Source organism: Python bivittatus, unplaced genomic scaffold (genome assembly GCF_059951505.1).
Source record: "Python bivittatus isolate LINGU-HERP-01145 unplaced genomic scaffold, Pbiv_v1 ctg000340_np1212, whole genome shotgun sequence".
Classification (NCBI taxonomy): domain Eukaryota; kingdom Metazoa; phylum Chordata; class Lepidosauria; order Squamata; family Pythonidae; genus Python; species Python bivittatus.
This window is the reverse complement of record NW_028277056.1, coordinates 3,001,614-3,029,011: the sequence shown is the minus strand read 5'-3', so window position 1 is coordinate 3,029,011 and position 27,398 is coordinate 3,001,614. Positions and strand designations below refer to the sequence as shown.

The 27,398-nt window shown below is 46.7% G+C and overlaps 1 protein-coding gene across 7 annotated transcripts; it reads right to left on the bottom strand.

The window, feature by feature from the left end:
- Positions 1 to 678: 678 nt before the first annotated feature.
- LOC103065253 (sialidase-3-like) lies at positions 679 to 22,752 on the bottom strand. Of its 7 annotated transcripts, XM_015889309.3 has the most exons (6): positions 17,898 to 18,398; positions 16,920 to 17,154; positions 16,438 to 16,571; positions 8,439 to 8,651; positions 7,007 to 7,212; positions 679 to 3,484 (listed from the first exon to the last, which is right to left on the bottom strand). In XM_015889309.3, exons 4-6 carry the CDS (start codon positions 8,455 to 8,457, stop codon positions 2,453 to 2,455), a joined length of 1,257 nt encoding a protein of 418 aa, XP_015744795.2. In that variant the 5' UTR covers positions 8,458 to 8,651; positions 16,438 to 16,571; positions 16,920 to 17,154; positions 17,898 to 18,398; the 3' UTR covers positions 679 to 2,452. The 7 variants fall into 7 exon arrangements, with proteins under 7 accessions (XP_015744795.2, XP_087996553.1, XP_087996557.1 ...); XM_088140427.1 differs by lacking the exons at positions 16,438 to 16,571; positions 16,920 to 17,154; positions 17,898 to 18,398 and adding an exon at positions 22,633 to 22,752; XM_088140431.1 differs by lacking the exons at positions 16,438 to 16,571; positions 16,920 to 17,154; positions 17,898 to 18,398 and adding an exon at positions 22,690 to 22,712.
- Positions 22,753 to 27,398: the final 4,646 nt, after the last annotated feature.

Below are 27,398 nucleotides of genomic sequence, written 5' to 3'. Positions count from 1 at the left end.
TTCAAGATGAATTCCTGTTATGCCACCTAGTGGAGACATTGTGCATGACAAGCAGAGCGCATTCTCTTGGCTGTTTGCAAAAGGTTTCGTTTGGGGAAACGAGGAAATTCGCACTTCTGCGCTTAGGAAAGATTCCTTTTCTCCTTCTCCTAAGTCTGCTGTTAGCCCACTTCTCAATCTCCTACAGTGGCACCACCATCCGGGGTTCGGTTCCTCTTCCTGGGAATTGTGATGTGAGGGACACGCACTCATTTTACATAGATTTAAAATTCCCAGTTTACATTATGTTACAACCCGGAAGAGCATTTTTATAAAAGGATGTATCGTTGGTATAGGATTCCAGAAAAATTGTCTGGAATGTATAAAGGTACTTCAGATTTATGTTGGAAACGTGGACACCAGGAAGAGTCCTTTTATCATGCCCAGTGGACTTGTAAAAAAGCCAGACATTTCCGGGTTCAGATACATATAATGATACAAAGCACTTTAAAGATCAGCATTCAGTTGGAACCAGAACGTTTCTTGCCAAGCTTAATGGACAGGCAATTAGAAAAGAGCCATGGAAGATGATTGTTATATATGATTACTGCTGCAAGACAGTAATATGCGCCAAATGGAAAGACTCTGAAATACCCATAATGGAGAAATGGTTGGTGAAGACGACAGAATTCGCAGAGATGGCAAAGTTAACTTGTTTAATGAGAGAAAGATCAACAACTACATTTGTCAGTGACTGAAAACCCCTGACGGACTTTTTGCTGAAAAAAGAGAAAAATTAACTTATGATTTATGGGTTTGAAGATTAGAAAGGGTATAAATGTTTCTACAAGCGCTGTCAAGAAGATCTGAAGCTGCTTCTGTATCATCTCTCTCCCTCCTTCCCTCCCTTCCTTCCTCTCTTTCTCTCTCTCTCTTCTTTTTTCACTATTTACTGGCTAGTTGGGGAATTCTGGGAGTTGAAGTCCACCCGTCTTAAAGTTGCCAAGGTTGAGAAACCCTGGTCTACCATAACCCAAAATCAGGAGGAGTCTGTAGCAGCTTTTCAGACTAACTATTTCAAAAGAGTTAATTGCATGACACAAGCAGCTTCTCCCAAGGAAAAGCTAAACTTTAGGTTAAACTTCCAAGGCACCTGACTAGTTTGTCTGTAATCTGCCGATTCTAAGTGAACTGTGCAATCTTGCGACATCAAGCTGAAGCCAAAGTGGTATGCGGGGACCATCGTCCCATTGCTGGACCCCGACATCAGTCAACATTAGCAGACATAACCAAAACTGTATTCAAGAGAATAAGAGAGAAGGCATTAGAATAGCAGGTAAGTAACGAAGTGCTGACGGGAAACAAAATACGTGGGAGTTTCTAAGCTTGCTTTGTCCAGTTCTCAGAGCAAGAAGGACTCTGAAATAACTACGTCTGCTCAAGGACAAGGTTGTTCTTACTTTAAATCAACCATTATTTGTTCTTCATAAGGGATGCAAGAAAGATGATGACTGTAATCAACATTGCTGGATTGCTTGAAAACATTTGTCTGCTCCCCTAGGAGAACCCCCAAGAGCTTCAGATCAATCCAGCTTCAAAGCCCTTCTCAGCTGTTCTGGTTTTACTGTCTTGAATAAGGGGGAATTTTTCCTGTGCCAGTCACAGGACTGGAACACGGAAATTGCTTTTTCAACCCAACTTTTCCCCTCATCTTCTTCTATTCCCTTGCATGGCAATTCCCAAATACAGGTAGTCCTTGCTTAACAACCATTTCTTTAGTGACTGTTCAAAGTTACAATGGTGTTGAACAAAGGGACTTACAACCAGTCCTCACACTTATAACCATCACAGCGTCCCTGCGGTCATGTGATTGCAACCTGGGCGCCTGGCAACCAGCTAGCACTTATGATGGTTGCAGCGTCCTGGGGTCACATGATCACCATTTGTGACCTTCCCAGCCAGCTTCCTGCAAGCAAAATCAATGGGGAATGGCATGATTCACTTAACAATTGTGTGATTCGCTTAACGGCTGTGGTGATTTGCTTAATGACCATTGCAAAAAAAGTGGTAAAATCAGGCACGACTTGCTTAACAACCGCCCCACTTAACAAGAAATTGTCTTGTCCCCATTGTGGTTGTTAAGCAAGGACTACTTGTAATTGCTCCAGCAAACAGAAGCCTCTGAGGCTTAATGCGTTTATAAATGTGGCTCTACCAACCACCCAAAAAGAGAAAAAAGAGCCAGGAAATCTCTCCACCCTTCCCTAATTATCATGGCATCACTGATCAATCTGGGACAAGCCAACATGACACATTCGTGTCCTGCGCAAGAGGCCTGTGGTGACCTGTGCAACAGGAAGGACAGAGTTTGGGGCTGCAAACCTGCACATCGCAAACTGAATCAATATACTCCAGGTAAATCCATTGGGATAAATGCTTCATGTAAAGTCTATAGTTTAATCCTTCTTTCGTGCTAATTGGTCCCACAGGCGTGAGCATGGCCTCTAGGGGGGGGATTCTTTCCTGCAGAGTATTCATCCTGAGTCTTCAGGAGTTCTGCGTCACTGAAAAACTGGAAGGCTATCTCTTCATAGGACAACGACTCTCCACACTCAAACAAGCAGCCGAAGAAGAGTGAGTCTTCCCCTTGGCAAACAGCCAGGTCTGAGTAGCCACTGGGCCCTTGATGCAAGACCCAGGGGCAGTTCCAGGAGTCTCTCTGCAACGGGCAGGTGTTCAGGTAGATGCCCAGATCCACACGCTTCTTTGGGTTGGTGGGATGGGAGAAGATCAACCACGACTTGGGGCTCTTTGAGGAGGCAAGGGGAGACTTAGCCCCCAGCTCTAGCGGAGGAAAACTCACCACACTACCTTGACAGCCATGAGAGGTCTCCTGCAGCTTCGGAGACTGGAAGGAGTCTTCAAAGAAGCATCCACCATCTCTGCTGAAGGCCTCAACCCGGTATTTGTCAGAGCTGCGGGCATTACAGTATAACACTAGGCTATTGTTCTGGTCCACCAGTTCGGCAATTTGGCACTCCGAGGCCTGCAGTGTTTTGAGAAGTTGGCCCTTCAGCCAAGTCTGCCCACCATCATCGCTGTAGAAGGTGAAGGAGTGAGGTTTGGTGCAACAGAAGAGCGGGTGCCCCAAGCAATGCCTTTGGATACAACAAGCATAGGCTGGGATGACCAGCCGCCCAGAACTCAACTGCACTCCATGGCCTGGTCCCACAGCAAAAGTGGCCCAGTTTCTCAGGTTGTCTCCAATCACCTGCTCAGTCAGGTCTATCATTGGGCTCCACGTGCGTCCAGCATCTTTGCTGAAGATGTAGCCCAGCCTGGCAGCATTCCTGCTTGTAAGGATCTGCTGTTGTGTTGTGATGTGGTCCAGAACACAAATGAAGAACAAGAAAACGGTGCTGTTCATCACCTCGTAGATGGGGCAAGGATTCATGGTGCGGTATTTTGGCAAACTGGCTGTACTTAGAAGTTCTTGGGGACTCCACTAGAGAGAAGATACGAAATGGTAAGCTGCAGAGAACATCTACGCTGCTATTCAACTAGTGTCATGCTCAAAATAACTGGGTCTAGATGAAGAGCGAGGGAGTCACAACCATCACCACAACTATGGCAGTTTTCATGGCTAACTTATTCCTTACCTGATTTCCCCTCCCCGTTTTTTAAGATATAATTTTCATGGCATCTATTTTAAACACAAAACCAGAGAGGTAACCCAATCAGGCCTAGAGAAACTATGTAAATGGCATTTCATGGGTACAATGGCTACTAAGAATAATATATCAAGTCTCACTGACTTCAATGGCAATGAAAGGTTGCTAACCCACCTTCGATCCATCTCATAATTACGGTAGCTATTAGCCTAATAAAGGTTGGTGATAGAAACACATATCATGGAAGACTGACTTGAATTCTGCTACTTTCGCTTTCTCAGGAGTTCCTCTTCTAAGCATCAATTCCTTTCCATGCCCAAAAGCATCAAAGGAAGATGGAAGAGAACCGATCCTCTGCTTATATGCCGACAGATAACAGGGTGCCAACGTTTTGAGGGGGTCCATAAGGATTCAAAGCTATGGATCGTGCATCCAGGCTGATAACCAGAGAGGAGACAATGTTGTTCAATTGGTAGTAATGCCAGGGTGGTACTCTCAAAACGAGACAGGATCGGGACAAAGCAATTGACAGTGCCAGGACTAAACCCGTGCTGGATTTAGCAAAGGCAAAGAAAAGTAAATGTAATAAATGAAACACTATTCATAGGATCACTTGCTGTGTTTTGCAATTTCTCCCTTTTAATGACATCATCTATTACCATGGGATGCCAACCTTTGGAGAAGGTGGAGAGGTACCAACGCTGTTGAGGTGATGGAAACCCTCTGCTCCAGAGAAGTGAGAAACTGGGAAAATAAAGGGAAGAGGAATGAAGAGAACTGGTGGAACTGAGGACATGGAGAGAAGAGAGACAGAGAAAGTCAGTAGGAGAGGAACCAAAAATATTTTCAGTACAGAAGAAAGAAGAATGAGAGCATTAGGGAAGAGAAAATAGGCGGAACTGAGGATGTGGAGGGGGGAAAAATCAACAGATGAGGAATTGCAAGTATAGAAGAAAAAAAATGAAGATGCAGAGGGAACAAGAAGTGTGGCCATTGGTGGAATTGAGAAAAATGGAGAGAAAGGGCCTGTGGCAGATTTATTGAGGCCCACAGGATGGAAGGTTGTGGTCTCCAACCACCTCTCCTAGAAGCTCCCTGGGTCTTCACCTTCCGGTCCCACCTCCTACTTTGGGGTAGCAGCTTGTCAGCTCCTGTGCTACCACCTATCTTCTGGGGTGGGATGGGGAGAAAATGTTCAAAAATGCCACCTCTTAGCCATGTAGCACAGAGATGGCTAGATAATCCCTCCCTCCCTCCCCTCCCCAACTAACCATTGCACGAGAGATAAAAACAATCAAACTTTATTTTAGAAAAGCTAAAAGACGAAACTCTAACTTCGTAAACGAGACTGAGACTTCAGTAAAACTATTGTAGGTCATGCCCCCGGCTGAGACTTTGGCCAGACATTTCCGGAGACAAACAGGAGACCGGCTCTCCAGAAGCCGCAAGCTGCAGCAGCCCTGAGACCATGGCCTCATCTCACCGCGACTGCATCGATGCCCGGGGCGCACAGGGCCATTCCACCCCTCCCTGCTGCTCTCAGACACCAGCCCTGCTGCAACATGGAAGGTTGCCAGGCTCTGCGCAGCACCGATTAAAATTCGTCAGAGGATGAGCTGGCTGTAAACTAGTCTTAATGAGCGTCTACTTTGTCATCCTAGCGTGCTCTGTAATTTGATGGGTAGAGTCTGGTAACCTTAATGACCCCCACACCCATCTAATGCTCCTACCTCTTCTTTTAGATTCTTTTGAACTCTTCTTTTTTATATACACTTTGTTTTAATACATATATTTTTTATATCTCCTAGCTTTTCTTTTTCTTTCAGATTCCTTTTAGATATACTGTATACTTTCTATTTTATATCTTTTAGATGATGATGATGATGATGATGATGATGTACGTTCTATGCTTTTTAAATTGACCATACCCCACCCTCCTTATGCTGGTCTTTGACCGTAATAAAGATTTGATTTGATTTGATCTGACCCCGTGGAACCAAGTTCTGCCGTGCAGGGTCTTCCAGCTCAGGGATCCTCAGCTGGTTCGAAAGCAGGATAACCGGGATGCAGTTCTGATGCGGGAGGGCTCTTTTCAACCGAGGGCAAGCGCTGGAGGCTGATTCTAAGTAGCCTCAGCGCTGGGCTCCGTTGAGGGCATTGTGGTTGGTCCTGCTTGAGTGCCATGTCGATCATCTTGGCTCTCTCCTTTGAAGCTATGGGGGCATCCTGGGGCTAAGCCCCCTGCCAGAACCTGCCCTTCGTTATCTGAGCCTATCCTCTCCTGTTGCCACTCATTGTCCCCTTGATTTACTCCAGGTGACTGACTGCCTGTTGGCTTCCAAGGCTGATAGTCCATCAGATCAGGCCCTTCAGCCTCCCCCTCAGAGGAGTCAGACCAAACCCAAAGAGGAAAATTGTGCCAGTTTTCTTTGGTAAAGAGAAGGCTTGGGACCAACAGTATATTCAGGTAATGCATTGCCCATTCTGCACTAAGACAGGATTTAAGCAGAGTTATGGAGCAAGCCACAGTGTTCGGATTCATGCCCAACATTAAGCTATAAATCATGGTATGTATACCAGCTGGGTATACGCACTGCGCTAAACCACTAACAACAAGCCACTTCGCACACAGAGAAGAATCCAGCCTCTGTTTACTGATCAAAATTCCAGTTTACCCACTCAGCTGGAACAGATAATATTGACTTGGACTGAATACTTGTCAGCTGATCATTCTTCAGCCAACTACCACATATTAACACATTCCTTACATTTTTTTTCTAGAACTGGCAAAGCCCCAGTTTTTTAAAGCCTGATTTTTCCTGCTGATGAAGGAAGTCGAGCAGTCGAACAAATATGGAAGGGAAGGAATGGGGCTGTGGTGTTAACAAAATGCTGATAAAGACAGGAGTTTCTCCAGTTTTAAAGCTACCTTACAGGGCCGTCCAAAGGAGGGTTCAAAACAGTCACGACACACGTACAAAAGGTGCCAGGACTCAATTGCACCGCTGTGGCCACCATCTTGACTTTTTTGACCACCCCCGCTGGAGACGCCCACCTATCTTAGCCTGATCCCAGTTTCCCAAACTTTTGATTTGATAATGTCAGCTGGGATCACTCGCCTAGTAAGCTACGCTGAAATAAACTCAGGTTAATTCTAAACAAACTTAGGCTGTACAAAAGTAGCCACTCGGTTGTTTGCTGGTCTAGTTCAAGCAATTGCGTGAATGCTGCCATAGCATAACATGGGGTGGAAAGACAATCTACGGTGTGCTCTGGATCCATCTGAAATGCGGAAGGTGAAATGACCAGACATGCAGATCTGGAGGAGCGCAGCTCCTTTCGGGCTCCAGGGTTACCTTGACAGACGTGCCCTCTCTCTGCCCACGTCGCATCACCAAGAACTTGGCGTCTTCGTCTCGGGGTGAGGAGCGCTCCTCTGCAAACGCCAGGAAGGTGGACTCCAAGGGCAGGTAGAGCAGAGCTGGGATGCGATATGTGACACTCCCTTTCTGGCGGAACACGGTCACCTTCTCAGAGCCCACCGGAGCCTCAGCCATCTTCTCTGGAGACAGAAACATTCCAGGAGGGGGGAAAAGAGAAGTCAAATCAGGCCAGTATTTCCCATCTCCAGCAGTATAATTTTCAGTTGACAACATTAAGATATGTGGACTTCAATGCCCAGAATTCCCCAGCCAGCTGTGCTGGCTGGGGAATTCTGGGAGTTGAAGTCCACACATCTTAAAGTTGCCAAGATTGAGCAACACTGTCCTAATGTCTTCCCCCAAACCATGACACAGAGATCAGTGGGGACTTGGGAAAAAAGAAAAAGCATATGCCTTTTAAATAATTTTTTATCAATGAAAACTCATGCATTTTAATAAACTCTGTTAATCAGAAAAGAAGCTACCAGATTCCTCATTTTTTCCAGCCTGGCTGTACATTTTTTTGTTTGTTTTTGTTTTAATAGTAATTTTATTGAGCATTACAAGTTTAGGTAAGAATATAAACTAAAAAAAAAAGAATAAAAAGAAAAAATAGAGAGTGCAAAAAAAGAAAGATATAAAGAAATCACTCCCCCTTCATCACAATAAGTATAAACAATTTTAGTAACTTATCACCTTCTCTTAAAATACAGCAAATGATCTTTTCTTCCCCTCTCCCATCTCTTAACTATAAACAAATCCTTAAACCTCATCGTTTCAGTCCTGATGTCAGCAAAAGTCCATTAAGGGTTACCAGAAATAACTTACAGGTAGTTCTCACTATCTGATCACAACAGTTAACGAGTGGCTGCTTGTCAACGAACTCAGCTCAACCACCAGGACGTGTGAATAATTCACACAATGAACATGCTAATGTTCAGCATCCACTCGTTAACAACTCAACACAAAAAACCCTGCCTAAGCCCCAGGAAGATACACACATATGCATACACCAAAACAAGCAGCCACTTGTTAACCCACAACCCCCCCCCCCTGCACACACCCTCACTTATCTCTGTAAATACCCACAAAAGGGTCACCTCATCCTGGGCACAGAGAGAACCGCTCCTGTCTGTGCTCCTGCCCTCTGAAGATGCCAGTCGCAGGTGCTGGCGAAACATTAGGAACCAAAACTTCCAGAACACGGCCACACAGCCCGGAAGACCCACACCAGCCATCGTATGCTGGCCGTGAAAGCCTTTGACAATACAAAGTCCTGGAACTTGATTTTTTCTCATTTTTTCTTTGTCCCTGCTCACAAACTTGTAGTTAAAATTTCTTTCACTAAGGACTGAAGGAAACTCACCTGGTGCTTTCAGACTCATCGTTCCAAAGATTCCTTCCTTTTCCTAGCCAAAAAGCAGTTAACAAGTAATTTCCGAAAGTGATCAAATTCAGCAATTTTCACGTCCTGGCTTTCTTAGCACACCTTCGAGAGCCAGACGCAGGTTGTGCACACACACCGTGTCAAGGGAAAGACTTGTTTCTGTGAGTTCCAACAGCAAGGCAGCAGGAGTTGCTGGAATAAAAGACAAAAAGCAAGAAAGCAGCATTTATTTATTTATTCAATTTATACAGCCACCCATCTCAGACCAGTGACTCTGGGCGGCTAAAAACAATAAAAACAATCGAACACTTAAAACAATATGGGAAATTACATATAAATGCAGCTAAAAGATCATTAAAAAACGTCGGTGTTATTTATTTATTTATTCATTCATTCATTCAATTTATATATTAATCGCAGATAAGCACTTAACAAGGCAAAGGTGAATTCCAGATCAAGCAGTCCAAAGTTAAGCCGAAGATTTACAATGTCAAACTGAGGGAGAGATGAGGTCTCAGTCCATTAAAAACCAGGGTCGTAAATAACTAGATTCTAAGCAAGAGCCACGGTACGCGAAGCAGATGCCAAAGTTACTTCGAGGAATTGAAAGCGGTTTCTGTGAGGCTTAAATCCCCTCCCTGCGGAGCGTGCACAACTGTTGCCAAGTTTTCCTTAAACTCTGCTGGTTAGTTCAGCATCTGGCTGCTTGATCTCAAGTTGCACACTTTGGCAGGATGCAGGGATCCTTGGAGGAATTGCCGCGGGGTCCAGGTGAGCGCCTGAAGCTGCCTGTGTTGTGGCTGAGTTGACTCCAAGGACATGACATAAGTATGTGAGCTTCCGGTGGGGAAGAATGGCGGGCTGGCCAAAAGCGCGGAGAGCCGCCTCTGCTGAGAACATCGGCTGGGAGGCGGTTTCTGGCCAGTGTTTATCTCCCTGGATCAACAGGAGATCAAGAGATCGACCACGTGTGTTCCAGATGGTGGTTCCTTCTGATTAAACTGCAGAAACGGAAAAGTTTTTGCAGCTAGTTTGGGAGTCGAGCTGCCGGGAGCCCTGGATTTTCATCTACACTCCTAACTGAGGCGGAGCTGATAAGGACATTACAGCCTTGCTTTCCCCATCTCTTGATCACTTTTGGAAGTAATGAATTACAGACAAAGAGAAATTTCCTTTTGCAGCAAAGATAAGACTCCTCGCAGTAAGTTAAACCTTCTTTTGAGATTACAAAAAAAAAAACAAGGGAGACTTTGATTTAAAGACCCAATAATGATTTGCAAAAAGCTTCATTAAGAGATCTAGGAAAGTTTTGAATGGATAAGGGACAGTCTTTTTTTTCTTATTTTTCTACTTTTACTTTTTTTACTTTTGACACAAGTGCTTTGATGTAATTCTTCACTAAGCCAGTTAAAGAGAACAACCCAGCGTGGGAAAGCTTGCTATCTGTCTTTAAAACTGCATGTGATTGGTGGATTTTGTATAACTAAAGGTAAGGTAAAGACTCAGACCGTGATGCTCAGTTGCCATGGAGATACGATGCTGCGGCTCAAACAAAAATAAAGGGACCAAAAAAGGGAGTGAGGCTTGTCTTTTTATTTTGCCTGCCTGGGACATTTTTGCTTTTGGGTTAAAAATGACTTTTATTCATGAGAATCAATGTGCCTTTTTACCTAAAAGACAGCTGAAAGATAATGTTAGACAATTAGTGTTGGACATTTTGGAATATTTGGAACAACTTAATAAGAAACAAGCCGCATTGATCTTTTTAGAGGCAGAGAAAGCTGCCTCTAGTGGCTGTTGGTGTTGTCCAGTAACAGCCACTATACCAGGCTATACCGGGAAGCCACTGAAATTCACAAACACCGGCACAGTTTCAATAAAAAAGAAGAAAGTCTAAAAGTCAACAAAACCAATCCCAACAAAATACCAATCCTGAAAAATGCAGCCTGCAAAAGGTCAACGAACTCAGCTCAGCCACCAGGACGCGTGAATAATGCACACAATGAACATGCTAATCAGCCTCAGCAGCCACTCGTTAACAACTCAACACAAAAAACCCTGCCTAGCCCCCAGGAAGATACACACATACATTGATCACCAAAACAAGCAGCCACTCGTTAATGCACAACACGCCCCCCCGCACGCACCCTCGCTTATCTCTGTAAATACCCACAAAAGGGTCACCTCATCCTGGGCACAGAGAGAACCGCTCCTGTCTGTGCTCCTGCCCTCTGAAGATGCCGGTCACAGATGCTGGCGAAACGTTAGGAACCAAAACTTCCACAACACGGCCACACAGCCCGGAAGACCCACATCAGCCACTGTATTCCGGCCGTGAAAGCCTTCAACAATACATCAAAATTGCTTTACCCATGGGTGTATCCTTTAAATCAGGTCGGATTTTAGATTGGAGATCTATTAATTCCAGGCAGTTGTGCTTGGGTCGTTCAGCCCCATCCCGGTCACGACTCAGAAATTCAGCTGGGTTTATGTTGTGATCTATGGTTAATACTAAATCAGGCTGTTCCATTAAGACAGCTTCATATTTCAAAATGCGGGAATTGGTGAACCATCTGCCTGCCCTTTGATTTAAAATCGTTCTTACTTGATGAGGGGTGCTTACTACCAAGGCCCCGCAAAAGATTAAGTTTTTACTTTCCTGGACCAGCAGAGCAGTGGCATCCACAGCTTGAACACGTACTGGCCAGCCCCTGGTCCATAATTTTAGACAAGAATGCCACGGGTTTCTTTCTCCCTGCCCAGTTTTGAGCCAGTACCCCCTGTGCTGCACCATTCTCCACGTTGACAAACAGATGGAAGGTCGTTCTAAATCCGGCAGGCTCAAAACAGGGGCAGTAGACAAAGCCTTTTTAAGTTCCTCAAAGTGTTTTTTTTTCCTTCAGCCTTCCAGTTCAGTTCCCAAGGCTCGGAGTCTATCAATTTACCATACAAGGGTTTGGTTCTTATGACATAATCTTCGAGCCACAAACGACAATATCCAGTGAGTCCAAGGAATTTTCTTAGTTCTTTTTTCATTTTTAGGAAGGGGTTGGACTACTATCCCCTCAATCCAGGAGGGAGTAATCCGTCGTTTCCCTTCACTAATCAAATGCCCCAGATATTTTACCTCCTGTTGTACATACTGTAATTTAGACTTTGATACTCTTAAACCCTGTTGCCCCAGGAAGTTCAATAAATTGTTGGTTGATCACTTAACTTGGTTTTCTTTTCCCCTGAGATGAACAAATCATCTACATACTGAAGTAATTTAGTTCCTGGTTCTGGTGTAAAGTTTTCCAAGACTTGCTCCAGCATTTGCCCAAATAGATGGGGGCTTCTGTGAAGCCTTGGGGAAGGACAGTCCAACAGTACTGCATTTTTCTTCCTGTAAATGGGTTCTCCCATTCAAAGGCAAACAAGTCCCTTGAAGCCTCGTCCAGCGGACAGGACCAAAAGGCATCCTTTAAATCAATTACATTAAACCATCGATGTTCTGGTGCAATACGTCTCAGAAGGGTGTAGGGATTTAGAACCACAGTGGGTCTGGCTTGGACTATACAGTCAGGTCCAGAAATATTGGGACATCGACACAATTCTAACATCTTTGGCTCTATACACCACCACAATGGATTTGGAATGAAACAAACACAATGTGCGTTAACTGCAGACTATCAGCTTTAATTTGACGGTATGTACATCCAACTCAGGTGAACGGTGTAGGAATTACAACAGTTTGCATATGTGCCTCCCACTTGGTAAGGGACCAAAAGTAATGGGACAGAATAATAATCATACATCAAACTTTCCCTTTTTAATACTTGGTTGCAAATCCGTTGCAGTCAATCACAGCCTGAAGTCTGGAACGCATAGACAGCACCAGACGCTGGGTTTCACCCCTGGTGATGCTCTGCCAGGCCTCTACTGCAACTGTCTTCAGTTCCTGCTTGTTCTTGGGGCATTTTCCCTTCAGTTTTGTCTTCAGCAAGTGAAATGCATGCTCAATGGGATTCAGGTCAGGTGATTGACTTGGCCATTGCATAACATTCCACTTCTGTCCCTTCAAAAACTCTTTGGTTGCTTTTGCAGTATGCTTTGGGTCATTGTCCATCTGTACTGTGAAGCGCCGTCCAATGAGTTCTGCAGCATTTGGCTGAATGTGAGCAGATAATATTGCCCGAAACACTGCAGAATTCATCCTGCTGCTTTTGTCAGCAGTCACATCCTCAATAAATACAAGAGAACCAGTTCCATTGGCAGCCATACATGCCCACGCCATGACACTACCACCACCATGCTTCACTGATGAGGTGGTATGCTTAGGATCATGAGCAGTTCCTTTCCTTCTGCATACTCTTCTCTTCCCATCACTCTGGTACAAGTTGATCTTGGTCTCATCTGTCCATAGGATGTTGTTCCAGAACTGTGAAGGCTTTTTTAGATGTCGTTTGGCAAACTCTAATCTGGCCTTCCTGTTTTTGAGGCTCACCAATGGTTTACATCTTGTGGTGAACCCTCTGTATTCACTCTGGTGAAGTCTTCTTTTGATTGTTGACTTTGACACACATACACCTACCTCATGGAAAGTGTTCTTGATCTGGCCAACTGTTGTGAAGGGTGTTTTCTTCACCAGGGAACGAATTCTTCGGTCATCCACCACAGTTGTTTTCCGTTGTCTCCCGGGTCTTTTGGTGTTGCTGAGCTCACCGGTGTGTTCCTTCTTTTTGAGAATGTTCCAAACAGTTGTTTTGGCCACGCCTAATGTTCTTGCTATCTCTCTGATGGGTTTGTTTTGTTTCTTCAGCCTAATGATGGCTTGCTTCACTGATAGTGACAGCTCTTTGGATCTCATCTTGAGAGTTGACAGCAACAGATTCCAAATGCAAATAGCACACTTGAAATGAACTCTGGGCCTTTTATCTGCACATTGTAATTGGGGTACTGAGGGGATATCACACACCTGGCCATGGAACAGCTGAGAAGCCAACTGTCCCATTACTTTTGGTCCCTTAACAAGTGGGAGGCACATATGCAAACTGTTGTAATTCCTACACCGTTCACCTGAGTTGGATGTACATACCCTCAAATTAAAGCTGACAGTCTGCAGTTAACACACATTGTGTTTGTTTCATTCCAAATCCATTGTGGTGGTGTATAGAGCCAAAGATGTTAGAATTGTGTCGATGTCCCAATATTTCTGGACCTGACTGTAGAATTTAACAATCTAAGATCTTGCACCATCCTGTACGTGCCATCTGGTTTTCACATTGGCAGAACTGGAGTATTGTATGGTGACATGGAGGGTTCCAGTAACCTATCCTTCAACAACCCATCAATTATTGGTTGCAAACCCTTTTTCCCTTCTATGGAGATGTCATATTGTTTCTGCTTTACTACTTCTCCTTCATGCTTTAATTTCACCTTTAGGGGTGGAATGTTTTATCCCTCCCATTGCCTTCTTTGACCCCAACTATTGGGTCTATGTCCTTTTCATCCTCTTCAGTAAGGAGGAGAATGTCTTGGGCATCAGCCGGGGTCTTGAGTGATTTTTCAAATTCTATTTTTATTCCAAGAAGGGCCATAGCGTCCCTTCCCAAAAGGTTGGTTCCTGCTTCAGGAATATATAACATTTCTAATTCAATTTGGTCTTCTCCTAGTTGCAAAGTTGTGGGTTTAATTCGGGATACATAAAACACTTCACCCATTACCCCCGAGACTCTGCTCTTTTCTCTGGAGAGTTCAGTAAAGGTAAAGGTAAAGAGGTAAAGAGGAAAGAGAGGTTTTCGACGCTCCTGTATCCACAAGAAATACCACCTCTTCTCCCAAGGATCCCACTTTTAAATTTATCAAGGGCTCCCGGTGGGATCCTTTTATCAGGTGCCCCTAACCTCCCTAATCTTCTAATTCGATCAAGGAGTACACTTGTTGTTCCTTATCTATTTCTTGTCTTTTTGAGGGACAGTCTTCCCAGAAGCGTCCAGGCTGGCCACACCCGTAGCGCTTCCTTTCAGGCCGGGGAGTTCCTGGTATTCTAGTAAATCCCCGTCCTCCGTCCCTCCAAGTGATGTTCTTCCACCTCTGCGCTCCACCCTACCTCTGCCTGGTCTTACATCTGGTTGGTTCTCTGGTTTATCCGCAGGGGAAACCTTTCTGCTAACTACTTAATTTACAGTGCTTATCATCATTTTATTCTTTTGTTTCATCTTTTCAGTATCTCTGTTGACATAGATCATTTAATGGCTTATCAGCCCATCCATTGAATTTCTGCAATTTTCTTTGTATATCGGGCCCTGCCCTAGTTACAAAGTGTACTTTTAACAGTGCCTGATGTTCCGCGGCATCTGGGTCCATGCCAGAATATTTTCTCACGTTGTCCTTAAGACGCTGTAAAAAGGCACTTGGTGCTTCCTCTTTTTCTTGTTCTAAACTGAAGGCTCTAGTTAAATTTTGATTTGGGGGTACTGCCTCTTTTATTCTTGACACTATCATGGCTCGCAGATCTCTCATACTCTGTCGATCTGCGTCATTATTATTTTGCCAATTGGGTCTTGTGATGGGAAGCTTCTGGTCCCCTTGGGCGTTATTGTTTGGTCCCGTAGGGTTTTGTCTGTCCCAAACTCTGATGGCTGCGGCTCTGATCAACTGGCGTTCTTCGCTAGTGAATAGAGTTGTTAAAATTGCCATCATCTCTTCCCAGGAATAAATGCTAGGTCCTAGGAAGGCGTCAAATTGCTCGGCTACCCCCAAGGGGTCTTCTACCAAACTTTTCATCTGCAATTTAAAAGCTCGGACTTCTGAACTGCTCAATGGGTCTTGAACATAACTTATTACTGGAGCTCCGTTGGCATCTATGCCGTTTGGCACCTCCTTTAAGGGGAACATTTTTTTGTAATCGGTTAAACTCCTCCTCCTCCTTGTTTGGTTGTATTCCAGTAACTCACTGTCTTTCAGATCATCTAATAAGGCTTTTAATTCCCGAGAATAGCCATCAGGAGGTCTCGGGGTTATGGGTGGTAATGTGGGCTGAGGAGGGAGGATTGGTGCCTGGGGAACGGCTGGAATTTGGTTCCCTTGATTTAAATGTGGATTGTAAGGTGGAGGTAAATGGTCCGGGGGGTCCATTTCTTTACTGGGACCGCCCCCTCTGTCTCTTCTCCTTGATCCTCTGCCACCAGTTTAAAGCATTTTCCTTCCTGACTTATGGTCCAAACTCTAGCATAAAATCTTTCTAGTTCAGACGCCTTATTTTTGTTTAAAAATCCCTTTAGTGCTTGACGTGTAAAATAGTCAGTTGTACCAAACCGCAGCCAATGAACCGAATCCCCTTGGATCAGTTTCTTGGGCCACACGAAATAACAATATTTCACCATTTTCTCTTTTTCTAATTCTAGGGTATACTTTTTCAGTGGTGGGTCATCCCATCCACTTAACATCCTGCCTAACGGGCTTTCTGCAGGGATCTCTGGAACCTCACACTTAGTAGTTCCCTTCTGACCCTTTTTGCTAGCTTTATTTCCCATCCTGACTGGATATTTAAAGGCTTTACTGAGACTTTCAATCACATATGTTTAACCAAACCAATCGCTTTGTCTGTCTCTAGCCAGGCTCCTCGCAGAGAACTGGAACCCCAAATCGGGACTCTGCTCTCGCTTCTCACGTTCAGGGACCTGCGTCCCCTAATGCGTCTCGCACCGCTCCGTCATTCAAGTCTCACACACACACCAGTCCTACCCGACCTCCCAGGTAATACTTGGTGAAAGCCTGTGTTTCTTACCTGGTCTTGTGCACGATTTTCAGGTCTCGGACGTTTTTGGTGGGAAAATGCTGGTCGGGAACTCACCCTAGTCAGTTTGCCCTTCCGAACCACTATTTCCAATCCAGACCACCTTTAACGGGCGACGGGATCCAAAGTTACAGCTCCCCCTCGGCTACTGAAATCAGTGGGCGCCTCCCAGGAGAGGGCTTGCAGCCCCGGACTTACCGAACGCCATTTCAGGATCCCGGATGAGCCCCCAGTTGTGAGAGACAAAGCTGCACAAATAGTCCTTCTTGGATTTGGAAAGGCAAAGTTTATTCTCAAGCGTTTGCAAAGGCTGATGCTATCCAGTTCTCAGGCTGCAAGAAGCATGTTATTAGAGATTTCAGCAAGGTTTTTATGCACCCCTTCACACGTCGCATCGGTCCTGCCTCGTCTTTGCCCTGGGGTGGCCTAATCCGAGTTCACAACCTGTCCGAGACGCCTAAAATGAATACATTATTTCTTCTATACAACGATTCCCACCCACCCCCCTTTTCTTATTCACAGTTTATAAGTTCCCTGAGATCAGTGTCAAGGCCCAGGGTCCTCCTGTCTCCACTAAATCACTGCCCTTTGTGTTGTTATCTTACTTTCTTCCCTGATTCACACATTCTTGCTAACAAACGGCAACACTTGTTTCATAATCTTTCATTCCCATGTCTTACCTTGATGTGGCCCCCTCCTTAAGCACATTCCGGTTCCAAACCTAATCATGAAAGATCAGAAAGCCTTGTGAAGTGTTAAACATCAGGAAGCTTTGTTAAAAGGTCATTTCTGTTCCTGACAGCTTCTTTCTCTTTCTTTTCCTTCTTTCTTTCTGCACTTCTGTTTTTTCCTTTCTTCTTCTTGGCTACTTCTGCTCTCTATTAGTGTGTGTGAGCTTGTATGTTCTTTGTAAACCTTTAAATGAAATTAATCGAAAAGGAAGAAAGAAAAGGAAGTAGGCAAACCCAGCGTCCTGGTTGAGCAGAAAGATGGCTCTTCCCTCCTCTCCCAGAGCCCCGAAACCCTGCGGTCTCCTCGCGAGAAGCAGCTGTCGGGCGCACTCGCGGTGAGCTAGGGGCCTCTGCTTGCCCGGGGAGGGCTTCTCAGAGCGCCCACGGTGGCTGCGCTGCCTTCGGTTCGCGCTTCCTGCGCGGAGGTTGTGGACTCTCCTCGGCTGTGCGCTTCGGGACGGGCTCCTTGCAGGAATTAAATCCCTGGGAAGCCTCTTCCTGTTGGTGTGGAGAGGAAGCGGGGGGGGCTGGGAAGGGTTCCCGTCCCAAAGGCGAGCTGCAAACCGGATCAAGATTGCGCAACGGGCAGGGACTGGGATTGGGTTGAGACGCAAAGTCCATCGGTTCCCATCCGGGGCGGAAGCGATGATGGCGGGGGGGTGGGCGGACGACCCAGCCTCTTGCAATCCTCTGGACTCTCCCTCACCCCCCCTCCCTATTGCATTCACGGGGGGGGGAGCAGCACCCTCCGCCCCGTGGAAGGAGGGCAAAGCATCCTCCGGAGATTGGGGGCCGTGCTGGCGCGATGCTCCTCCCTGTTCCCCCCGCCGAGGACGCTGAGGGGCTGGCGTGCCCTCCCCCTCCCCGCAGGATCCCCCTTCCCCCCCGGGGAGTCCCCCTTCCCTTGCCCCGCGAAACCTCGCTCACCACGCGGCAGGTTCCCCGGCCACTGCAGTGGGCCAGCGCGAGGATCGTCAACCCCGGATCTCCCCGGCTCCCTTCATGCTCTCTCCCAGTTCCTGAACTCCGCTCTCCGGCGGGGAAGCTTGGGCCGCTACGGAGCCCCACCCCCCGTGCCAAGCAGCCGTGGGGAGATGGGGCGGGGGAGGTAGGCTGGCAGGCATGGTGGCCGCCGGGGCACCCATGGGCGCCCGCGTCACCTGGCGATGCATCACGAACAGGAGGTGGGCTTGAGGTTTAAAAAGCAAACCCAGTGAACATGTTAATATTAACATTTCCCCCCCTTTGTTGTATTTCTTTCACTTCGTTGTTAAAGCGCTCCCTATGTGTTTTTCCCCCGTTCTTAATAATAACAAATGAATAAAAAAGCAAGCCCGGTCGTGATCGGTGGGGGCAATGGGCAGAAGAAGCTGGTTCCGAGGGTCCCGACGCGCTGAGCCGGCCACCGCTTGATGGAGGAGGAGGAGGAGGAGGAGGAGGAGGAGGAGATCCACGGTAGTCTAGCAGTATTTCTCAACCGTAGCAACTTTTAGGCAGGTGGACTTCAACTCCCAGAATTCCCCAGCCAGCCATGCTGGGTGGGGAATTCTGGCAGTTGAAGTCCACAGGTCTTAAATTGGCCGCGGTTGAGAAACACGAGTCTACGCTAGCAAAAACTCGGTTAGCCCCTTTATTAAAGGCATCAACTTCGTGAGTGGCAGCGCCCTTCAACAGACACATACTGCAGCATGTCGGGATGCATCTGATACACGTGTACCACGTCAGATGCGGGGATACGGAGACATCCGAGGAAGGGCGCCGCGGCTTGCGAAAGCTGATGCGTTTAACAAACCCGTCCGAAAAGAGAGAGAACTCGCCTGCGGATACCGCACGTTTGTCCGAGGCTCTGCAGTGCTGAGCTGGGAGCCTAAAACTGATGCTCACCCCCCTCCGTCCCCAAGAGGGGACCCCAGTCCTGCTGACGTTGCTTCCTGGGGGAGAAGTTGAGCACACACACGTGCAAGCCCCGAAAGGATGCTCCCTGGGTCGCTAACCGTTGAATCAGTGTTGTCCAAACTTGGCCACTTTAAGATGAGTGGACTTCAACTCCCAGAATTCATGGCTGGCTGTGGAATTCTGGGAGTTGAAGTCCACTCATCTTAAAGTGGCCAAGTTTGGACAACACTGCTTTGAATGAACGTTGGGATGGGGGTTATCTGCAGACTCAAAGTGGCCACGGTGGAGAAACGCGGCTCTCACAGAATTCATTATAAAGGGGGATTTTCATTCAAACATACAAGTTTGGAACCACGTAGAAATAAAAGCCTGCTTCTCATGACATGAATAAGCCCACTTGAAGACAGCTTCCCCAGATTCTGGCCGAGGGAAGTCCTGGAGATTTTCAATGAAGAGAAAATGGGTGGGTTTTGCAAAATAAAGAAGTACAGTCGAGGAAACCTGAGACAGACCCTCTGACTATAGAACTACAGAGTGTCAGAATGGACCAAAGACTTGAGGACATATAGAAAAGGCGAAACAGAAAAAGGAGAGAGAGAGAGAGAGAGAGAGAAAAGCCTCTTTCGTACTTGACCCCTTTCTCTTTCTGGATTACAAATAAAATAAACAGCCGTTACTGTACGAAGAAAGCAGCAAAACATGAAGAAGGGAGGATCATTAGAGCGACCGACAGAAAAGGGGATCACTCCAGAAATATTACAGAAAGGTTTGGGTTTTTTTTAATCTATAATTTCTATTAAAACGGTTAAAGAAGAAGATAAAAAGGAATACAATCTAATATAAAGAAGAGGAAAAAGAAAGCAAGCCAAGAGAAAGCAAAACGTGCAAAAAAAGAAAAAAGTGAAAGAAAAATAGAAAGGAAAAAGATACAAAGCAATGGCCTCCGATATTCTTCACAACGGTTATAAGTGCAATTATATTTTAACGGTTATAAGTGCAATTATATTTTAACGGTTATAAGTGCAATTATATTTTAAATTTAATATTTAAATTTATATTTTAATATTTAAGAAGTGAAGCTGCGATGGCTGTCTGCACCTGGGAAAAGGGGCTGCAGCCAGGCAAAAATATTCCCCCCCCAATATTCCCCAAGGCTCAGCCCAGCTCATGTTTCTTTTCAAAGGGCTGTAAAAGTTGACAGCCCCAGAAACCTTAGGGAGATGGGCCCAGGCGTGCACTCATTCACTCAAAAGCGTCGGAGACCGATGCTCTGTTGGTGGGAAGGTGTGCACAGCAATACAGCATTGTGTACAGATTGGCTACGCTGTGGTGTGTCACAAACCTCTCTCTCTCAAGTGACATCAGGACTCTCTTCTTTCTATAACCTATCCTGTCTCATCATCACACCAGAAATCACAAGTTCGTTTTTTTCATTTTTACGCAAAAAGCCCATAAGGGGTTTCCAGTCACCCACAAACATAGATAGTGTCTTCTCTCTCATCAAAGAGGTTCGTTTGTCCATTTCAGCAAGATCTGTCAATTTCACCAATCATTCCTCCAGAGTGGGCAGTGTCGACTCTTCCCATCTCTCTGCATATAATAATCACGCTGCAGCAATCATATACCTACTGAAATAATCTTCCATGGCTTTTTTCTAACTGTTTATCCATTAGTCCTGAAAGGAAAAGTTCTGGCTACAAAAAATGTTTGACGAGTTAGGGAAGAATGTATCTGAATCTGTCAGAAGAGTCTTGGTGGCATTTGAAGGGAGAATGGAAGAAAGATTTGTAAATATGAAAGAGGAAATGAAAGAAGAGATTAAAAAAAACCTGGAAGCATCTGTTGGGCAATTGATTGAAGTGAATCAAATTAAAGATAAAGTGGACATTTTAGAAAGTACAAATAAATAGAGAAACGGAAAATGCTTTAGACAATCTGGCACGACCGGAATTAAGAGAAAAAAAGAAATTTGCTTCAGATTTAAGTGGTTCCAGGGGACCCTGGTGAAGGTAACAGAGAGAAGGTGGTTCAGTTTTTAACAAAGTTTCTGGAATGGGATGAAGATGATACATCGGCAGAGACAAAGTGTATAGGATTAATACATGATATGCAAAGTGTCAGAACCTGCATCACCCAACTGTTGTTGTTTTCCACTGTATTGCATTCGTTGGGAGTTGGATTGATTTGTTTCTGCCACTTGTAACTAAGGGGGGGGGGGAGTGGCTGTTAATGGCTGTAAGGGGAGTTGGGAAGCAGCTTAACCATAGACTGGCTTGATTGCCGGCCAGGCAGCTGGGGCCCAAAGAACCAGGAAGAAGCTTGGGGAGGAAGGAGAGAGGTCAACAACAGTGAAGAGGAGTCACAGGTGAAGAGGAGTCATGACATCAGGCAATAAGGGGAGGGGGGATAAATAGAGGGAGGTTTACCCAAGGTAAACCCTCCCATTGGTTTTAGCAATGTTCTGTTTACAAGCTACATGTACCTCTTAATAAAGAAGTATTTATCTGACCCAAGCCTGGTTGCGTGAGAATGCTTCAGAACTGAGAGTTGGACATTGTGGACTTGACATTTTGCTAAAACTCCCTGATACTGGATTTCACCCGAGAGGAAACTCTGCGAGGAATTTCCAGCAACTTAGCATGGCCTCTGAGGAGCTGCAGAAAAGTTCACCGGAGGCACTAGCAGCAGAGGAGGAACAGCAAATCCCCCTCACTGAAGCGCTAGTGGGTGCCAGACCGAAGACCCCAACAAGGCGACTGGCGGGACCGCGACCAAAGTGGCAACGCCATGGGATGAGGGGCAACGGGTGAGGAAGCTGGAAGGCGAAGTGCGCGCGCTGAGGAAGGAATTGGGCAAGCTGAGGATTCTGGCGCAACCTTCCGTGCAACCGCCCAACCCCGTACAGGGGCCGGCGCCGCTCGACCAGCCCTCCCCAAGGGCTCCGCTGGAACCACCGACCCTTCCCCCTCATCGGGCCCCGGCCCAAATCCCCGCAGGACGCGGCGGGGGAGCGGACCAGCAGCAAGCCGCCCAACGACCTCAGCAGGCGGAAGGGGAGCTGTTGCGAAGATGGGGGCTGGTAGAGAAGTACGGCGGAGCCCCCGCCCAGCTGCCCGCCTTCCTGAACCAGGTGGGAATCTGCATGGGCACGTGCGGGCGCCCGTTTGCCAGCATGCCTGGAGGGGGCTCTGTGTGTCCCGCTTCCTGGTGGCCGTGGCAGCCGGGTGGGCGAACGACTTGAATGAAGCGGAGGCCCGGAAGGGGGGGGCTTCGACCGCTTCATCACCGCCCTACGGGACCGGTTCGAGGACCCACGTGCCCGCCCGCACGCAGCGGAGGCAATCCGGGAGCCGAAGCCGGGGCCGCGCTCGGTGACCGAGTACGCGCTGCAGTTCAGGCGCTCGGCGGCGAAGAAGCTGCCCGACTGGCCAGAGCGGCGTTCCTCGTGCGGCCGTTCCAGGAGGGGCTGGACCCGAGGCTCATGCGGGCGTGCCCGGAGACCTTGGCGGGGTGGATCACCCACGTCTCCGTGCTGGAGGCGCAGCTGGCCAGAGTCAAGCCGCACGGCGCCGAGGCGAGAGGGCGGCCCCCTAGCGCCGCACGGCAAACGGGGCGGAAACCGGCCAGGAAGGGGTTACCCCCTCGGCAAGGCCGCCGGCCGCGGGGAACGCCTGCTTCGTGTGCGGCGAGAAGGGGCGCTTCGTGGCGGCCTGCCCCCAGAACCCCAGGCTACAACCCGCGGAGAAAGGGGAAAAAGCCGAGAAACCTGCAAAGCCGACGAAAGCCCCACGGAAAAGCAGAGCGGCGGCTGAGAACGGCCCACCTCTCAGACGGCGAGGACGGACGGGAGAGCGCCGGCGAGAGGGAGGAGAGCCCAAGGCGCGACCAGCCGATCCCGAGCAAATCGATCGAGGACATCCGGGTGAGTCCCATGACGTTTGAGGTAGTGATCCGTGCTCCGCGATCGACTCGTCGGGCCCGGCTCACAGCATTGCTCGATTCGGGTTGCTCCCGGAGTTTGATCAGCCTCGCGCTCGTCAACGGACTAAATTTGGAAGTGCACCGGCTGAAGACGCCCATAATCTTCAGGCAAGTGGATGGAACAGCGGTGGGGGGAGGTGCGGTCCGCTACTACACGGAGGCTTTTGAGTTAAGAGTCGGAACGCACCGGGAGGCTTTAAGGCGCCTGGTCGCGCCGCTGGCTAGTTGCCCCCTCATCCTGGGAATGTCCTGGCTGGAACGGAGGGACCCCCGCATCAGCTGGCGGGAGAAGACTCTGGCCTTCCCGGATGGCGAGCGCGGGCGGAGCCCAACCCACGAGGGGAGCTGGGGCAGCAGCCCTGAAGGAGCAGCGCCAAGGGGGGAAGCCCCACGCGGGGGGAGGGGAGGAAATCCCCTGGCAATATAGGGACTTGGCGAAAGTCTTTAGCCAAAAGGAATCCGACCAGCTACCGCCACATCGCCCCACAGACTGCGAAATTGAGATGGTGCCAGGAGCAAAGTACCCAACCCCAAAGATGTACTCAATGACCCAAAAGGAAGTGGGGGCGTTGAGGGAATTCATTGACAAAAACTTGAGCAGAGGCTTCATAGTGCCCGCCAAATCCCCCCTGGCAGCGCCAGTACTTTTCAGAGAAAAGAAAGATGGGACTTTACGCTTATGCACGGACTATAGGGGGTTAAATGCAATATGCACAGAGAACAAATACCCTCTCCCATTAATAAAAGATTTGTTAGGCCATTTGGCAAAAGGAAAATTTTTTACCAAACTAGATTTGAGAGAGGCATATTTCAGGGTGCGTATAAAAGCTGGGCACGAATGGCGCACTGCATTCCGCTGCGCCCTGGGACCCTACATGTATCAAGTCCTCCCATTCGGATTAAAAGGCGCCCCCGGGGTATTCATGCAACTCATTAATGAGGTCTTGCACAAGTTCCTCTACCGAGGAGTGTTGGTGTACTTGGATGACATTTTAATCTACACCGAAACAATTTTACAGACAATTTATTCCTTTTACAGACAATTTATTCCTAATTTTGCACAAGTAGCCCTCCCATTGACTGATCTTTTAAAAACGAAGGACAAACCCTCGGCAGCTGCAAAAGCCCCCAGTGCCTCTTTAAAATGGACAGTAGAATGTCAGGAGGTTTTTGAAACCCTCAAGAAATTATTCACTGTTGAACCCATCCTAAAACACCCAGACCCAGCAAAGCCTTTTGTTATTCAGGCAGATGCCTCAGACGTAGCAACTGGGGCAGTCCTCTTACAGAGGGATGAGGAAGGTGTGTTAAAACCATGTGCTTACTTATCTCGCAAGTTCACTGAACCTGAGCAGAGGTGGCTAGTATGGGAAAAGGAAGCTTTCGCAGTGAAATGGGCTTTAACGAATTGGAGGCATTTGCTGGAGGGAGTGGAAGAAACTTCTGAGGTTTGGATGGATCATAAAAATTTGGAGGCTTTGACATCGCCCAGAAAGTTGTCTCCTAAACAAATAAGATGGGAACAATTCTTCAGCAGATTTAATTTCACTTTAAAATACTTCCCGGGAGGGCGGAATTTCTTGGCTGATGCTCTCTCCAGGCTGCCCCAGCACAACAGCCAAAGGGAGAAGGTGGTGTCAGCTGTAATCCCAAACCGGCAGGGGCCAGAAATGGTTGCTGCAGTCACTAGATCACAAAGTACTGCCACCAAAACCCTCCTCAAGTCAGAGTTATTAACGGACTTAAATAGAGTCCTGGAACAGGATGAGTGGTTCCAGGAGAATAAGGAGGAACTAACCCAGAGAGAAGGGGCATGGTGGAAAGCAGATAGACTATACGTGCCCCAGGAGGCTCGCAAAATGGTACTACAAAGGTGCCATGATGATAAAACAGCAGGACGCTTTGGCTTTGTCAAAACTTTACATCTACTCCGCAGGCAATTTTGGTGGCCTTCGCTCAGGAGAGATGTGGCAGAATATGTAACTACCTGTCCTGTATGCGCTATGGCCAAAAGGCAAGGGGGGAAACCCCGTGGGTTATTACAAACTGTGGCCTGCCACAAAAAACCATGGAAGGAAATAAGCATGGATTTTATTGTAGGCCTGCCAGAGAGCAGGAAAATGACTGTAATTTGGACTGTTACTGATCTCTTCTCTAAACAAACTCACTTCATCCCGTGCAAAGCCATCCCCTCAGCACCTGAACTAGCTGCCTTGTTTATCCAACACATATACAGATTACACGGTTGTCCTGAAAGAGTGATCGGCGACCAGGGGGTCCAGTTCTCCTCTAAATTCTGGAAGGCATTTTTAACCCTTTTGGGGTCTAAGCAAGCAATGAGCTCTTCCTTTCATCCTCAGACGGACGGAGCGACAGAGAGGAGGCATGCGGGGTTGGAACAATATTTGCGATGTTTCATAAACCATCAACAGGACAATTGGGTGGAATTATTACCTTATGCTGAAGTGGCTTACAATAATGCTGTCCACGATAGTACTGGACTGTCACCTTTCCAAATTGTATCAGGGCAAGACTTTGTACCTATACCTGAACTTCCTCACGCTCAAACAGGGGTTAAAACAGTAGATGAATGGGGGGACAGGATAAGGAGATTGTGGCCTATCGCTGAAAAAGCGATTGCAAAAGCTAGAGAAGGTTATAAAGCACAAGCAGATAAGAAGAGAGCACCACATGAACCGTGGAAAGTGGGGGACAAAGTGTGGTTATCTACCAAGAATCTGAAATCTTCCAGGGCATGTAGAAAGCTTGATAACAAATACATAGGACCTTTCACGGTGGATAGAGTAATTAACCCTGTGTCTGTACTCTTGAAACTCCCCAAAACCCTCAGGAAGATTAATCCTGTCTTCCACAGTGAACTATTGAAACCCTACAAGGAATCTGATAAATGGAGGCCGGCAGTGGCCCCTCCTGAACCTATTATGATCGAGGGGGAACAACACTTTGAGATCAGGGAAATATTGGACTCTAGAAAATTCAAAGGAGACATTCAGTATTTGGTACACTGGAAACATTTCCCTAAATCACTGGCTGAATGGGTCTCCAAAAGACATGTTAGAGCTCCTGACTTAATTTTGGACTTTTATAAGAATTATCCTAACAAACCCAGGTTAACGTGTTGAACTCTATGGGATGTATGTTTTCATAATTCCAGTTCCTCTTTTTCTTATTTCTAGAGCTCCTGGCCAGCGTGGTGAAGAGGGTTTTTGGGGGGGGGGCAGTATGTCAGAACCTGCATCACCCAACTGTTGTTGTTTTCCATTGTATTGCATTCGTTGGGAGTTGGATTGATTTGGTTCTGCCACTTGTAACTAAGGAGGGGGGGTGGCTGTTAATGGTTGTAAGGGGAGTTGGGAAGCAGCTTAACCATATATGGGCAATTTAGACTGGCTTGATTGCTGGCAAGGCAGCTGGGGCCCAAAGAACCAGGAAGAAGCTCGGGGAGGAAGGAGAGAGGTCAACAACAGGTGAAGAGGAGTCACAAAGCCAGGCAATAAGGGGAGGGGGGATAAATAGAGGGAGGTTTACCCAAGGTGTTAGCTTTAGCAATGTTCTACAAGCTACATGTACCTCTTAATAAAGAAGTATTTATCTGACCCAAGCCTGGTTGCGTGAGAATGCTTCAGAACTGAGAGTTGGACATGGTGGACTTGACACAAAGTCAAGAAATGTATCAAGGGATATTCTTGTGCACTTCATCAGGAAGAAGACAAGAAACTCAGTTCTCGAGCAACATTTTAATACCAGGTTGAAGATTATTAAGGGAGATGTGACTGTACTTAAAGAAATTCCAGTCAGAAAACTGCATAAGAGAAAAAAAAAAATTTCTTTTGAATGACAAGGTCAAACAGAAAAAGATACCATTTCATTGGGATAAATTGGAAGGAGTGATTTAAAAAAAAAATTACTTATTGATTTTTATTGATTTATGCAATTTCTATCGCTGCCCATCTCAATCCAAGCGACTCCAAGTGATTTTTACTTTTAAACAGCAGAGGTTCTGACTTTATGGACAGTCAACTAGAAAAGTTGCATTGCTTTTATTATTGTATAAAATTCTTCAATAAAATTAATATATAAAAATATATAAAAAAGGTCTAGCATAGTATATAAATGTTTAACTTGCATCAAGATTTAAGAACATATAAGATACACTTGATTTATTAACTGTATACTCAATTGGATGGGGGGGGTGAGAACAGCAAAAACCTTTGCCATTTAGACCCCAAAGGGGCTCACAGTGATCCCTTGTGAACCTCTGTAGGCAGAGCGGTATGTACAAGGTGGTCAAAAAAGTCAAGATGGCAGCTGTGACAATGTGAACACAGCTGCACCTGCTTTGCAATTAGTAGCCAACGGTTTCAGATTATTTATGAGTGTAATTATACACCCAGATCAATCTGGATGTATTCCTAAATGGAATATATCTAGTCCTATCAGAAAGGGATTAAATATAATCTATTTCTAAACAAGAAATGTAACTCCCTTAACTATATGCTTTTGATTGGAACATTCTCTCTAAAAAATTAC